At 39.7% G+C, this 17,461-nt stretch overlaps 1 protein-coding gene across 1 annotated transcript in view; it reads right to left on the bottom strand.

The window, feature by feature from the left end:
• The window catches only part of LOC139763924 (FACT complex subunit spt16-like), a 172,593-nt gene that overhangs the window by 93,984 nt on the left and 61,148 nt on the right, over window positions 1-17,461 (bottom strand). Inside the window, exon 12 of the mRNA XM_071690373.1 lies at window positions 9,042-9,240. Within this exon, the coding sequence (XP_071546474.1) occupies window positions 9,042-9,240 (199 nt within the window). The remainder of the gene's footprint in view (window positions 1-9,041; window positions 9,241-17,461) is intronic.

The following is a 17,461-nucleotide window of genomic DNA, read 5'->3' on the forward strand; positions in this document are numbered from 1 at the left end:
GTAAATCAAGAAAGATGTGTAGTGAGTGCTTTGCTCTAGTCCTGCCATTCCGGCTAGATCTTGTCATAGGTACTTATAGGTTGGTCATCACTCGTTTTGTATAATCATCAATCCAAGGTCCATCACTGACTTGAACTGAGTTTTCTTTCAACCATTGAGAGAGAGAGAGAGAGAGAGAGAGAGAGAGAGAGAGAGAGAGAGAGAGAGAGAGAGAGAGAGAGAGAGAGAGAGAGAGAGATTCCTACTTATCTATGAATAATTATGACAAGATTTAATTGTAATTGCAGGGCTAGCAAAAAGCACTCACTGCTTGATGAATAAGACTATTCTATGTTAGACAATTACCTATTTTTGGTTCTACTGGGACTGTTCTCAGTCATGTGTTATGCACTCTATCAACTGTCTTAAGAAATTTCATGCATATTTCTTATTTCTCCTGACAGTATGCTGAACAGCTTTTTTCTAGCTTCCTGGTTGGGCTATCATACATTTTTGTCAGATTTATTTTCAGTATGTTCCATGATATTCTTGAAAACTTAACAACTCTGCTGTGAGGCTTTCAGGTTTAACACATTTTCTTTCAAACCTTCAATTTATTATATAATGATTATTGTATACTGGTCCCTTCTTTCTATGCTACTCAGAAGCAACTCTTTCAGCCTTTCATGGTAGTTCATACGATCAATCCCTATGATTTTGCTTAAGTGCTTCTGAATTCTCTCCAATATATTTCTATGGAGACCATTCAATACAACAGTATTCAATTTTGTTACTTATATATACATTAAACATCCTCATCAATATGTTTCTGTGTCCTTTAGAGAAAGTTCTTAGAATCATTACAATCTTCACTTCATGGTGTTCTATTCTCAATACCCTCTATGAAATCTAGTTTCTCATTAATGATGACACCTAAACTTCTTATTCTTTGCTCCACTTTCTATCACTTTCTCTCCTGGGCCTTCATATGGTGCCACTTATGTATTCTTCTTTGTTCTGTAACATTTTTTCCTCAAACTGATCTTTAAATTCCTTCAGGTTCACTTCTGTCCATTCGGATATTATGTCCAAGTCCTTTAGAATCTGTTAATCAGTTTCTGATACAACTGTTTTGCTTACTCTGGTGTCATTATCAAAGCTCCCTACTATGCTTTCCTTTACTTTGCTGTCCAAGTTTGTTATTACTTGTAAATAATGCCTATATATCTCTTTTTCCATCCTACTATTCACTTCCCTTTTTCACCTGTCTTCCTCCCACATTCCATATACCACACACTTCTCTCACACATGCCACACTCTCCCTTAAACACCTCCCATTCCTCATCCACTTCCTTAGCTTCATTTTCTCTCACCTTTTGCTATGTTTTACTCAATTTCTCCTAGTTTTTCTTCCCAAAAGCCTCATTCCAAGTTCACTTTCTTTCACTGTCCCCTCTTCACTGGCATTATCTCATATTTTCTAAAAAACTCTATAAATCTTCATTCTCACAACCATTAAGTAATGATTGGATATCTCAAAGCTGATGCTCTCAGCCCATTCACCTCCAAGAGTCTCTCTTTGGCATACCAATTACTTTGTAAACCAATAAAGCCCATCCTTCCTATTCTTTGTAATTATGCTCTTTTAAGGTAGACCAGGAAAGAGTGAGGCCATGAAAAAGTGAAGATAAATGATCTATTGTGTAACTAAAGAAAAAATGATTCATATTCATTTATTCAAAGTTTGGTCAAGGCTTCATCCCAAAGCCCTAGGAAAGGGAACACTGGGCCCTTGTGGCCCTAGACCATGGTCTAACTAGCTAATGCCTCAATCCTGCCCTGGTTCCCTACACTGCACCCTTTACATTAGTTTTGTGTGCTTCCTTAAAGTGCAATAACCAAACCTGATAAGCATATTCTAGTATTGGCATGATATATAATGTGAATACCTTGCTGAATACTTCCTTCTCCATACACCTAAATGCTATCCTAAAATTTACCAATGGTATGTGTTCAATTACATTTGTTAGTACCTACTTGTATTGTATTAGGAAGTGATTACATGTACTAAGTCATTCTATTACATTATTCCCTACTCTTATACAAGTACTTTGTCTTTTTTAAAAAGTTTCTGGCTTAATTTCATTCACTGGCCACATCAATCAGTTTTGAAAACAAAGATTTTGATCAGCTCATCCCATGCTCTTCTCTTTTCTAATGGGTGCAAATATGATGCCTCCAGCCTTTTCCCTAGGATTCCTCTCTCTTAATTCTGGTACCTTTGTTCCCTTCCTCTGGGCCTTCTAGAATTGCTCTACGTGCTTCTTTAGGTCCAGTAACTAGACTTCAGAAACATATTATGGTACTGGCATTACGTAGGTCTAAGAACAGCTTGCTAAATATTTTCATGACCATAAATTTGGAAGCTACTCTATTTGTCAGCGTCTCTCCTTAACGGTTCTCTTAATTAGGGACCCTGACAATGTCTCCTAACTGTTCTCATAATGTAGGCCTCTGAAAACAGGTCAGGGAAAATGTTGACTTTCAAATCCTTCTCACACAGAGAATCCTGAAGCTTTCTTGTTTATGATGACAACCAAATCTTGTAAATTTGTCACACTTCTAAGCACTTTCTCTGTTAGGCCTCTTTACAGTGTCAATGATAAATTGTTACTGATTCAAAAGTTTTTTTTTTCATCATACTTAATCGCTGTCTCCCGCGTTAGCGAGGTAGCGCAAGGAAACAGACGAAAGAATAGCCCAACCCACCCACATACACATGTACATACATAAATGCTCACACATGCACATATACATACCTATACATTTCAACGTATACATATATATCCATACACAGACATATACATATATACACATGTACATATAGAGATGCTCTGTGGAAGGTATCAAGAGTATATAAAGTGGGAGGCAAGTTGCTAGAAGCAGTGAAAAGTTTTTATCGAGGATGTAAGGCATGTGTAAGAGTAGGAAGAAAGGAAAGTGATTGGTTCTCAGTGAATGTTGGTTTGTGGCAGGGGTGCTTGATGTCTCCATGGTTGTTCAATTTGTTTATGGATGGGGTTGTTAGGGAGGTGAATGCATGAGTTTTGGAGAGAGGAGCAAGTATGCAGTCTGTTGTGGATGAGAGGGCTTGGGAAGTGAGTCAGTTGTTGTCCGCTGATGATACAGTGCTGGTGGCTGATTCGGGTGAGAAACTGCAGAACCTGGTGACTGAGTTTGGTAAAGTGTGTGAAAGGAGAAAGCTGAGAGTAAATGTGAATAAGAGCAAGGTTATTAGGTACAATAGGCTTGAGGGACAAATCAATTGGGAGGTAAGTTTGAATGGAGAAAAACTGAAGGGAGTGAAGTCTTTTAGATGTCTGGGAGTGGATTTGGCAACAGATGGAACCATGGAAGCAGAAGTGAGTCACAGGGTTGGGGAGGGGACGAAAGTTCTGGGAGCGTTGAAAAATGTGTGGAAAGCAAGAACATTATCTCAGAAAGCAAAAATGGGTATGTTTGAAGGAATAGTGGTTTCAACAATGTTATATGGTTGTGAGGCATGGACTATAAATATGGTTGTGCAGAGGAGGGCGAATGTGTTGAAATGAGATGTTTGAGGACAGTATGCGGTGTGAGGTGATTTGATTGAGTAAGTAAGGAAAGAGTACACATGGAGAGAATGAGTGAGGAAAGATTGACCAAGAGGATATATGTGTCAGAGGTGGAGGGAATGAGGAGAAGGAGACCAAATTGGAGGTGGAAAGATGGAGTGAAAAAGATTTTGAGTGATCGGGGCCTGAACATGCAGGAGAATAAAAGGCGTGCAAGGAATAGAGTGAATTGGAACAATTGGTATACTGGGGTCAATGAGCTGTCAATGGATTGAACCAAGGCATGAGAAGCATCTGGGGTAAACCATGGAAAGTTTTGTGGCGCCTGAATGTGGAAAGGGAGCTGTGGTTTTGGTGCATTATACATGACAGATAGATACTGAATGTGATCGAATGTGGCCTTTGTTGTCTTTTTCTAGCGCTACCTCACGTGCATGCAGGGGAAGGGGGTTGTCGTTTCACGTGTGGCGGTGGGAATGAAAAAAGGCAGTAAGTATGAATTATGTACATGTGTATATATAGGTACATGTCTTTGTAGGTGTATATATGTATATATTGAAATGTACAGGTATGTATATGTGCATGTGTGGATGTGTATGTATATACATGTGTATGTGGGTGGGTTGGGCCATTCTTTTGTCTGTTTCCTTGTGCTACCTCGCTAACATGAGAGACAACGATAAAGTATAATAAATGAATATAAAATAAATCTCTTTTTAAACCAGGTATTCCCAATCATCAGTCCTTTTCAGCACACAAATCTACAAGCTCTTCACCATTTCCATTTACAATACTAAACACCCCATGTACACCAATTTTACCCTCAACTCCCACATTACTCACCATTGCATTCAAATCACCCATCACTATAACCTGGTCTCGTGCACATCAAAACTGCTAACAAACTCACTCAGCTGCTCCCTAAACACTTGCCTCTCATGGTCTTTCTTCTCTTGACCAGGTGCATAGGCACCAATAATCACCCATCTCTCTCCATCCACTTTCAGTTTTACCCATATCAATCTAGTTCACTTTCTCACAATTTATCACATACTCCCACAACTCCTGCTTCAGTAGTGCTACTCCTTCCTTTGCTCTTGTACTCTCACCTACCCCTGACTTCACTCACAAGACATTCCCAAACCACTCTTCCCTTTACCCTTGAGCTTCGTTTCACTCAAAGCCAAAACATCCAGTTCCTTTCCTCAAACATACTACCTATCCTTTTTTCTCATCTTGGTTACATAAACACACATTTAGACACCCCAATCTGACCCTTCGAGGAGGATGAGCACTCCCCGCATGACTCCTTCTTCTGATTCCCCTTTTAGAAAGTTAAATACAAGAAGGGGAGAGTTTCTAGCCCCCCCACTCCTATTCCCTTTAGTTGTCCTCTACGACATGCAGGGAATATGTGGGAAATATTTTTCTCCCCTATCTCCTATCTGCTCAAATCTAACTTCACTTAATTCCAATAAGTTCTGTCTATCTATCTATATCTGTAACACCTGTTCCCAACTGAAACTCCCTCAAGGATGTAGCTACAGTAATAGTCTCTCCATAACTAGTGAACAACGGTGCCACTTATTAGCCTTTAGTGCCTCACCCTTAACAGGCCACTAGCAGAAGGCAACTTTAACAAAGTGTTTGCAAAGGCTTCTTCCTAATGTTCCTACTGACTACTTCTACCTAATGCTCCTGCCTAAATGTTCCTACCTGCTACTACTATCTATTGCTCCAACATTGCCAAAAGGCAGGGATAGCACATAGTGCTCAACGCAGGAAAATTTTGAGTTACAAAGAATGAGCTCTGTGAGTTAAGTGTTCTCAAGTGTTATGTATAACAAGGAGGATTGTATGTCTGTGGACAGAATGCCAGTAGTCCAAGTGTGGGTGAGGCAGAAAGAAAAGACATCTACCTGGGTCAGAGGAAAGCAACTTGACAACCACTGAAGTGCTGACTCACTATGCTGCTGTCACCAATGCCCATTTGTGTACGATGGATCTCCCTTTGATCAGCTTCTGATACAACTATTTTGCTTACTCTGGTGTCATCAGCAAAGTACCCAACTAGAGGCTAACATCTTTCCATGTAATAACTCAGATAGGAGACATGGCTCTGTACATATAACCAGTAACTCTTGTCAATTAAGAACCTTAAGAACCCTGATTGTGTCAGATAACCATTTTATCATTATAACTTTTCAAAATCATATTGACAAGAAATGTCATTGTAATCAAAACAAGAAATAATGAGTAAAGATGGAAAAAGTGTAGAACAGCATTTAACAAAAGAGTGCACCACTGTCCTTTGATTTACACGGGGGATGCATTCCTAGAAAATGGTGTGCAAATCAAATTTGTGTACAGTATATTAACCCTATCATTACATAGTAAACATGGGGTTATGTTCCATATTGCTATATAATTTGACATTTTCAAGTCCTCATGCTACCCCAGAGTTATGCTGGTTGAGCAGATTCAAAACATCATCATCACTGCCTGCCTTCTGTGCTGCTACTGGAGTTTCACACCACTGAATAAAAATTCTCTGGTGTTACCAGGCTCCACCTGCAAGAGATTACACAGCACATGAAGTCACCATCAGTGCGGCTGTACCAGTGAGAATACATTTTCATCAGAGAACTCCAAAGGAGTTGACATTTCCCTGCTACTGGAGGTAAAACAATCTTCGGAAGCAGAAGCCTTTAATAAGAGGTCCTGTGTAACACCAGGACTCTTTCATTGAAACTGGTGTCATGGTAATCATAAATGAAAACAAACTTCTTTCTCTCATTCTCATCCTGTGCAATAACAAGGCAACTAAAAGAGCCAGTCAGAAAGTTTTATGAAATGAGTGTTGGTGAGGCATAAAAAAGTGGGTGATATAGTGAACACCAGTCATGTGATGAGGTTTGAGGCACCTAAAAGTGATCAACAGCCATGTGATTGACTTTTGTCATGACCAACAGTCTCCCATCAACAATGAACCATTCTCTCTTTTCTTTACTCAACAGTAAGTATATGTTCAGTTAGCTGAAACACATGTTCATGTATACTTATTCATTTATTCATCTTTTATCATTAATATACTTAATCGGTTTCCCACGTCAGCAAGTTAGCACAAGGAAACAGACAAAGAATGGCCTAACCACCCACTTATACACACATATCTTTTCTTTTCTTTCTTTCATACTATTCGCCATTTCCCGCCTCAGCAAGGTAGCATTAAGAACAGGGGACTGGGCCTCTGAGGAAACATCCTCACCCGGCCCCTTTCTCTGTTCCTTCCTTTGGGGGGGGAAAAAAAAAAAAAAAAAAAAAAAAAAAAAAAAAAAAAAAAAAAGAGGGGGAGATTTCCAGCCCCCGCTCCCTTCCCTTTTAGTCGCCTTCTACGACACGCAGGGATACGTGGGAAGTATTCTTTCTCCTCTATCCCCAGGGATACATATATATATATATATTATTATTATTCTGCTTTGTCGCTATCTCCCACGTTTGCGAGGTAGCGCAAGGAAATAGACAAAAGAAATGGCCCAAACCACCCCCATACACTTGTATATACATACACATCCACACACGCAAATATACATACCCGTACATCTCAATGTACACATATATATACACACACAGACACATACATATATATACATGCACACAATTCACACTGTCTGCCTTTATTCATTCCCATCGCCACCTCGCCACACATGGAATAACATCCCCTCCCCCTCATGTGTGCGAGGTACCGCTAGGAAAAGACAACAAAGGCCCCATTCGTTCACACTCAGTCTCTAGCTGTCATGCAATAATGCCCGAAACCACAGCTCCCTTTCCACATCCAGGCCCCACACAACTTTCCATGGTTTACCCCAGACGCTTCACATGCCCTGATTCAATCCATTGACAGCACGTCGACCCCAGTATACCACATCGATCCAATTCACTCTATTCCTTGCCAGCCTTTCACCCTCCTGCATGTTCAGGCCCCGATCACTCAAAATCTTTTTCACTCCATCTTTCCACCTCCAATTTGGCCTCCCACTTCTCCTCGTTCCCTCCGCCTCCGACACATATATCCTCTTGGTCAATCTTTCCTCACTCATTCTCTCCATGTGACAAAACCATTTCAAAACACCCTCTTCTGCTCTCTCAACCACGCTCTTTTTATTTCCACACATCTCTCTTACCCTTACATTACTTACTCAATCAAACCAACTCACACCACATATTGTCCTCAAACATCTCATTTCCAGCACATCCACCCTCCTGCGCACAACTCTATCCATAGCCCACGCCTCACAACCATACAACATTGTTGGAACCACTATTCCTTCAAACATACCCATTTTTGCTTTCCGAGATAATGTTCTCGACTTCCACACATTCTTCAAGGCTCCCAGGATTTTCGCCCCCTCCCCCACCCTATGATTCACTTCCGCTTCCATGGTTCCATCCGCTGCCAGATCCACTCCCAGATATCTAAAACACTTTACTTCCTCCAGTTTTTCTCCATTCAAACTTACCTCCCAATTGACTTGACCCTCAACCCTACTGTACCTAATAACCTTGCTCTTATTCACATTTACTCTTAACTTTCTTCTTTCACACACTTTACCAAACTCAGTCACCAGCTTCTGCAGTTTCTCACATGAATCAGCCACCAGCGCTGTATCATCACATCATATATATATATTTTTTTTTTTTTTATACTTTGTCGCTGTCTCCCGCGTTTATATATATATATATATATATATATATATATATATATATATATATGAGGGACAAGTTAATTGGGAGGTAAGTTTGAATAGAGGAAAACTGGAGGAAGTGAAGTGATTTAGATATCTGGGAGTGGATTTGGCAGCGGATGGAACCATGGAAGCGGAAGTGAATCATAGGGTGGGGGAGGGGGTGAAAGTTCTGGGAGCGTTGAAGAATGTGTGGAAGTTGAGAACATTATCTTAGAAAGCAAAAATGGGTATGTTTGAAGGAATAGTGGTTCCAACAACGTTATATGGTTGCGAGGCGTGGGCTGTAGATAGAGTTGTGCGGAGGAGGGTGGATGTGCTGGAAATGAGATGTTTGAAGACAATATGTGGTGTGAGGTGGTTTGATCGAGTAAGTAATAATAGGGTTAGAGAGATGTGTTGTAATAAAAATACTGTGGTTGAGAGAGCAGAAGAGGGTGTCTTGAAATGGTTTGGTCACATGGAGAGAATGAGTGAGGAAAGATTGACCAAGAGGATATATGTGTCAGAGGTGGAGGGAATGAGGAGAAGTGGGAGACCAAATTGGAGGTGGAAAGATGGCGTGAAAAAGATTTTGAGTGACTGGGGCCTGAACATGCTGCACATGACAGCCAGTGAATGAATGCAAGGATGACAAGAGGATATATTTGTCAAAAGTGTAGCAAACAAGATTACCCACATAAAGATAACCAAAACTTACCAACATAGATTTTGAGTTCAGAAATTTCTGGTTCCCTGGGTAGGATGTTGGCAGAACGATAAGAAACTGTAGATTTACGCACTTTCTGATCTTCTTTCTTTCCCTTGAGGAGTGCCAACCGTTCTTTAGCTGCCTCATTCATTGATACTGCTAGTTCCTTCTGGTGTTGTCGGCGCTTTTCCTCTGTTGACTGTTCTGACTACAGAAACAAAATCAAGGTTATCAATGTCAACATGAGCTATTCTAAACACCAATATATTCTTTCTCATCACATAAAGTAAGATATCATTGTGAGAAGACATACAAGACTAAGTGATGAGTAAAATTAATAAACCTTTTATGCTTGGACATAAGCTGCTTCTCTATGGATTCATTAATAAACTTGTCCTAAAACTCTAGAATAAATGTACTGTAAAATGTTAGAGTGGCATCCCTTCCAAGGCAAGTTTTCTTTTATATTCTGGAGTCCAATCAAGACACCAAAGTAGCAAACTAGCAATGATTCCATACTGCAATACGTTAGTCCTGCAATCTACAATTCAAAACTCTACTTACTTCACAACCATTCCTTTACTCCAGTTTTAGATCTTAGGCCTCCAAGTACATCTCAAATTCAATTCTGTTAGTAGTAAAACACACTCACTGAAATTACAAGTTCAAGTAATATTGCAACATTAGAGCCTTCACGGGTTTTTACTAGACTCACCATAGAAATTTCTATGAAGGGGTTGATGGGAAGTCACCCAATATAGCTGTCAAACTGACAATAATGCAAAGCACAAACTAAAGCTAAATATATGTATGTCACTACATCTTCCTGTCAAAAGTTTTTCTATTAATGAAAATTTGCTAACAGATCTCAATTATCCATGCCAATATGTAACCCCTCTCCCTGACTGGATAATAAACAACTGTATGAACACTGAAGATCTTCTAAGCCAAGTAAAAATTACTATATCATAAAGTTTAGAGATGTGATATACAGTGCCTATAATTCAATCATGTTGTGTATATAAAAAAAACTGAAAAGGCGAGCATGGTCCAGTAATTCCATTAAAAAGTGTGCAACTCAAAAATTCAAAAAACTTTTTTTTCATGAAGAGATAGGATATGGTCAAAAGTAGCAGAGAATACAAAGAAAGTTCTATTACTGCCTTTGTGAAGGTCTGGTCAGGTGCTAAGAAGACAGAGTGTGAGTGAATGATATGTTTGACAACTCCTGATAAGAAAGACATGATGATTACATTTCTTTCATTCTACAGGAACTGTTTTCCTTCTGTGCTCTCAATTCATACACGTCCACTATATTAATGGTATATAACACAAAAATATTGAAAACATTACATCTTCACATTAAGTACAAAAGAGACCAGCTGACTAGTGTGGGGATATTGAGGGACTCATCATTCTTTATGCAGAACACTATATTCTTATTTCACATACTTTCACTCCATCCAAGCTATTGTTTCATACACCGGTACAGCACTGGTAGTGAAAGATAAGGATATAACTGGAAACATTACATCTTTCACCTCTATAAACATCTGTGAGGATAATGAATGGCTGGGACAATGAGAAATACATTAGATATATTTTTTCTCTGGAACTGTTCTCGCTCTTTCCCTATAATTTGCTTCCAAAATCCACCATTACCCCATGACTACATAAAGGAAACAAGGAGACACAGTTGTTACATAATTTTTTCCACAAGCACCAAGTCAGTGGGTTCACCTCCTGTATATGCTTCCCTCCTCCTTATGTAATCCTACTAAACTCACCCTCTTTACACCTCTTATTTCTCCATAATTTTCAAACTCTTCTGCATTTTTCTAACAAACATAAATTTGATAACTGTTCCTCCTACGAACTTAGGTCATCTGACTATATCAATCTTCCAGGAGGTCACTGTGTATGCACAACCTAAAGGTTGAGAGCTGGTCACACATATTGGTGGTTGTAAGGGTTGTAAGAGAGTCTAATTGTTCTTCTGTGCTTTCATAGCATCAGAAGAGACCTCTACAGGATACTGATGGTACAATAAGTTTGTTGGATGTTCAAACAGGTGAGAAAAATTAAAACAATGACTGAAATCTGTTGTAGTACCTTACGAGAACACCATAAATGAGATAGCCATCATTTAGGGATTAAAGGTATTTACTAACTACTAAGTGCGCAGCATGACATATAATGTACTACTTAGGTGGTACATATAATGTACTACTTAGGTGGTAAACTGTTGGTAGGAGAGATAACTTCTAACCATACTGACAAGATGGAAAGAATGATAAGACAGTGACATAACACGTCTTAATTACTTGAGAAAGTGTTGCAAATGTGTCTTATTAGATATAGATAACAGGTTCAAAAATAGAATATTACAAGACAATAAATGGAAGTAAGGGGAGTGGGGGAGGAATGGGATGTATTTAGGGAATCAGTGATGGATTGCGCAAAAGATGCTTGTGGCATGAGAAGAGTGGGAGGTGGGTTGATTAGAAAGGGTAGTGAGTGGTGGGATGAAGAAGTAAGAGTATTAGTGAAAGAGAAGAGAGAGGCATTTGGACGATTTTTGCAGGGAAAAAATGCAATTGAGTGGGAGATGTATAAAAGAAAGAGACAGGAGGTCAAGAGAAAGGTGCAAGAGGTGAAAAAAAGGGCAAATGAGAGTTGGGGTGAGAGAGTATCATTAAATTTTAGGGAGAATAAAAAGATGTTCTGGAAGGAGGTAAATAAAGTGCGTAAGAAAAGGGAGCAAATGGGAACTTCAGTGAAGGGCGCAAATGGGGAGGTGATAACAAGTAGTGGTGATGTGAGAAGGAGATGGAGTGAGTATTTTGAAGGTTTGCTGAATGTGTTTGATGATAGAGTGGCAGATATAGGGTGTTTTGGTCGAGGTGGTGTGCAAAGTGAGAGGGTTAGGGAAAATGATTTGGTAAACAGAGAAGAGGTAGTGAAAGCTTTGCGGAAGATGAAAGCCGGCAAGGCAGCAGGTTTGGATGGTATTGCAGTGGAATTTATTAAAAAAGGGGGTGACTGTATTGTTGACTGGTTGGTAAGGTTATTTAATGTATGTATGACTCATGGTGAGGTGCCTGAGGATTGGCAGAATGCGTGCATAGTGCCATTGTACAAAGGCAAAGGGGATAAGAGTGAGTGCTCAAATTACAGAGGTATAAGTTTGGATGGTATTGCAGTGGAATTTATTAAAAAAGGGGGTGACTGTATTGTTGACTGGTTGGTAAGGTTATTTAATGTATGTATGACTCATGGTGAGGTGCCTGAGGATTGGCGGAATGCGTGCATAGTGCCATTGTACAAAGGCAAAGGGGATAAGAGTGAGTGCTCAAATTCCAGAGGTATAAGTTTGTTGAGTATTCCTGGTAAATTATATGGGAGGGTATTGATTGAGAGGGTGAAGGCAGGTACAGAGCATCAGATTGGGGAAGAGCAGTGCGGTTTCAGAAGTGGTAGAGGATGTGTGGATCAGGTGTTTGCTTTGAAGAATGTATGTGAGAAATACTTAGAAAAGCAAATGGATTTGTATGTAGCATTTATGGATCTGGAGAAGGCATATGATAGAGTTGATAGAGATGCTCTGTGGAAGGTATTAAGAATATATGGTGTGGGAGGAAAGTTGTTAGAAGCAGTGAAAAGTTTTTATCGAGGATGTAAGGCATGTGTACGTGTAGGAAGAGAGGAAAGTGATTGGTTCTCAGTGAATGTAGGTTTGCGGCAGGGGTGTGTGATGTCTCCATGGTTGTTTAATTTGTTTATGGATGGGGTTGTTAGGGAGGTAAATGCAAGAGTTTTGGAAAGAGGGGCAAGTATGAAGTCTGTTGGGGATGAGAGAGCTTGGGAAGTGAGTCAGTTGTTGTTCGCTGATGATACAGCGCTGGTGGCTGATTCATGTGAGAAACTGCAGAAGCTGGTGACTGAGTTTGGAAAAGTGTGTGGAAGAAGAAAGTTAAGAGTAAATGTGAATAAGAGCAAGGTTATTAGGTACAGTAGGGTTGAGGGTCAAGTCAATTGGGAGGTGAGTTTGAATGGAGAAAAACTGGAGGAAGTGAAGTGTTTTAGATATCTGGGAGTGGATCTGGCAGCGGATGGAACCATGGAAGCGGAAGTGGATCATAGGGTGGGAGAGGGGGCGAAAATCCTGGGGGCCTTGAAGAATGTGTGGAAGTCGAGAACATTATCTCGGAAAGCAAAAATGGGTATGTTTGAAGGAATAGTGGTTCCAACAATGTTGTATGGTTGCGAGGCGTGGGCTATGGATAGAGTTGTGCGCAGGAGGATGGATGTGCTGGAAATGAGATGTTTGAGGACAATGTGTGGTGTGAGGTGGTTTGATCGAGTAAGTAACGTAAGGGTAAGAGAGATGTGTGGAAATAAAAAGAGCGTGGTTGAGAGAGCAGAAGAGGGTGTTTTGAAGTGGTTTGGGCACATGGAGAGGATGAGTGAGGAAAGATTGACCAAGAGGATATATGTGTCAGAGGTGGAGGGAACAAGGAGAAGAGGGAGACCAAATTGGAGGTGGAAAGATGGAGTGAAAAAGATTTTGTGTGATCGGGGCCTGAACATGCAGGAGGGTGAAAGGAGGGCAAGGAATAGAGTGAATTGGAGCAATGTGGTATACCAGGGTTGACGTGCTGTCAGTGGATTGAAGCAAGGCATGTGAAGCGTCTGGGGTAAACCATGGAAAGCTGTGTAGGTATGTATATTTGCGTGTGTGGACGTATGTATATACATGTGTATGGGGGGGTTTGGGCCATTTCTTTCGTCTGTTTCCTTGCGCTACCTCGCAAACGCGGGAGACAGCGACAAAGTATAATAAATAAATAAATATAACGAAGAATGAGCTGCATGAGTGTTGTCAAGTGTTACATATGACAAGGAGAGATTGTACATTTGTGGACAGAATACCAGTAATCCACATTTTTGTGTGGCAATAAGAAATGACAGCTACCTGGAGCAGAGGAATGCCCATATCCAACAACCTTATAATATTGGTGGAATTACTATTCCTTCAAACATACCAATTTTTGCCCTCTAAGATAATGTTCTCTTTCTACAGTCTTCGTCGCTCCCACAGCCTTCCTCCCCTTCCCCACCCTAAGAATCACTTCCGCTTCCATGGTAACATTTGTTGCCAAGTCCACTCCCAGATATCGAAAACACTTCACTTCCTCCAATATTTCTCCATTCAAACTTGCCTCCCAACTAACTTGTCCCTCAACCCTGCTGAACCTAATACTAATTATCTTGCTCTTATTCACATTTACTCTCAACTTTCTCCCTTTACACACTTTTCCAAACTCAGTCACCAGTTATATATGGCTTTATGTATAGCAAATACAAGATATTTTACTCTAAGATGATGCATGAGTATAATAAAAATGAGTAACAGAATAAGAATTTTTTGGTACATGCACACTCCCTGCACATCAAAATAATAATAGATACATTTCATGCACTCAAACTGTAAGTAAATCCTGTACACATAAAAATACTTGACAAAGTACATTCAATAATATACTTCAGTACAAGATAAAGTTTTACACTATCATATGAGGTCCTGTTACTATCTGGTGATTGATGGAACAAAGTCAAGTCAGATAGTTTTCCATTGTTATAATGGAAAAGGTGCTAAGAATGTAGGAGAATAAGTTCATTAAGCATACCAAGAAAAGCATAAGTAAGAGTGCTGATTGATAGAGGGACAAGTGAAAAAATAAAAAAGGGTCAAGGGGGGATGTGTGCACCATATTTCTGTGGTCAGAGTGACTGTGGAACAGTATCTGGTAAAAGATAAGAAGCTGTACACAGCTTTTATGGATCTTGAGAAAGCATATAACAGAGTCAAGTGGAAAACCCTATGTGATGTGTTAAGGATATATGGGGTAGAGGGACAACTGCTAAATGGTGTAAAAGCCTTCTACAGAGGAGCAAATGCTTGTGTAAGAGTGGATGGAAAGTTGACTGAAAGTTTTGGTATACAAGGGCATGTGAGGCAGGACTCTGTGATGTCACCAGGTTTTTTAATATATATGTAGATGGAATGATGAGAGAGATGAAAGAAAAACTATGGAAAAGAAGTAGAGAGATGGACTGCAAATGGTGAGGTATGGAGGCTTGTGACAAGCCAGTTTACAGATGATACTTCGTTTGCTGAGTGGAGAAGAATTGCATAAGGCTGTATGTTTTATGATGTAAGTAAGTGGAGGCGACTGAAAGTAAATGTCAGCAAAAGTAAAATGATGGTGTTTGAAAGGAAACAGAGTGAAAGTTGGGATTTTGCAAGCTCTACAGAGTGAAAAGAAAGCGTACTAAACTATGTTACAGATATGGGGAGAGGTTAAAGAATCTAAGTATCTGGAAATCATCCTGGGTAAGTTTGGCGATATAAATGAAGATATATGGGAGAGAGCAGTACAGGGTAAAAGAGTCATTGGGTCCCTTAAATGAATAATGAACAACATGTGAAGTGTTCGGTCTGAGCAGCCTGGTTGTGAACAGGAAGCTGTGGTTTCAGCGCATTATACAAGACAGCTAAAGAATGATGTGAACAGAGCAACCAACGACCAGGGAGGTATAATCCCAGTACTAACCGCCTGGGTATCAGGAGGGATAGTGATATCAGCATAGTGAGGCAGCACTTTAGTGGTTATCAAGTTGCACTCCTCTGACCCAGATAGCTGTCTTTCCTTTCTGCCTCACTAACATGTGGACTACTGGCATTCCGTTCACAAACATACAATCTCTCTTTGTCATTTGTAGCACCTGACGACACTTAACTCACACAGCTTATTCTTTGTAACTCTAGATTTTCCTGCAGTGAGCACTATTCGCCAGCCCTGCATTTTGGCAAAATGGTAGCAGCAGCAGATAGAAGCAGTGGGTACAGACATTTGGGCAGGACCATTAGGTATACACATTAAGTAGAAGTAGGATCATTAGATATGAGTGGTCATTAGGAACATTAGGTAAAAGCCTCTGCAAACACTGCACAAGAGTTGCCCTCTGCCAGTGGCCTGTTAAGGGTGAGGCACTAAAGGCTAAGAAGTGGTACTGGAGTTCTTTCGTAATGGAGACTGTTGCCATGGCCACCCCTATGAGGGAGTTCTAACTGGAACAGGTGTCAGAGATATAGAACAGCATTGAAAAACCTCACTAGAGGGAAATGGCGATTTAGTAAAAAAAAAAAAAAAAAAAAAAAAAAAAATATGTAAGATGGAAGTGAAGAAAGGATTAAGGAACAGCACAGCCCACCTAAGCAGCTGAAACAAGGATTTGGGATAAGGTCAAGAATCCAGACTTGGAAAATTAGTTTTTTGAAAAGAGAATGTGGTATAACTAGATGGAATGAAGAAAGCAATGAGGGAATGTAAGAGAAATTTGGGATGACAGGAAATGCAAAGGGAATGAATAGTGGATTTGTAAGACCGGGTGAAATATAATACTCTGAGGTGGTTTGGGGATGTGAAAAGAATGCAAGACAGGGAATCTAAAAAGAAAGTGTATGATACTATGATTAAAGGGGAAATAGTGGAAGAGTACAGGAGGGAGCAAAATAGAGGAAGAATGCATGGAATGGTGTATATGTAGGAATCACGTAAGTACTGAGACAGATGGACTCTCTTTCGCAGTGGCCACCCCCTTGAAAGGAGTTGCCGGAGGGAAAACGTGTCAGAGATAGATACACACTATAAATGTCTTACATGTGGCTTAGTGTTACACCTTTTCTAAATCCAAATGCTGTTTTCTCAACAAATTTTGCCAAATCCAAAAATTTTCACCCTCCAGCATGCAATAAGCACTTGCCAAGTGAAATGAAAGCTTTTTATCAAAAATAACTATAAAATCTTTTATTTCAATAAACAGCAATCTTTTGATTTTAAGCAGTGAAGGTGGCAATTCAGGTAACTTCTGATGCTAAAAGTTGAAAGATTGCTCATTGTTGAAATATAACTGCTGTCATTTCTGGCCCTTAATTTCAATTTACTCAAAATATGTCTGCATCACCAAAACAGGTTAAAAAAAAATCCTTTTAGGACTGATAAAAAGTGCAATACCTCTCTTCATACTTAAGAAGGTTAGGTGATAACAGTGAGTAAACCACACAATTCATCATAAAGAAAAAAAAAAAACATTTTAGTTACCAGGGAGCTAGAGCAATTGAAACATAAAGATTAATAAAAAATCATTTGTTACATGAACACAGTCCATGAAGAGGTGAAGGAGTTACGGCAGTGAAGCTTTTACAAATGTTCGTTAACAAAAAGCTATTTCAATATCTTATTTCTATTTATCCAAAAAGTATGAGAAATATATAAGCACAGTACTTATCTGATACTTATGAAAGGTTTTGAATGAAATCAAGGTGGTGGCAATTTGAAAAGTGCATTATATATCTTAATCAC

Source organism: Panulirus ornatus, chromosome 48, assembly GCF_036320965.1.
Source record: "Panulirus ornatus isolate Po-2019 chromosome 48, ASM3632096v1, whole genome shotgun sequence".
Classification (NCBI taxonomy): Eukaryota; Metazoa; Arthropoda; class Malacostraca; order Decapoda; family Palinuridae; genus Panulirus; species Panulirus ornatus.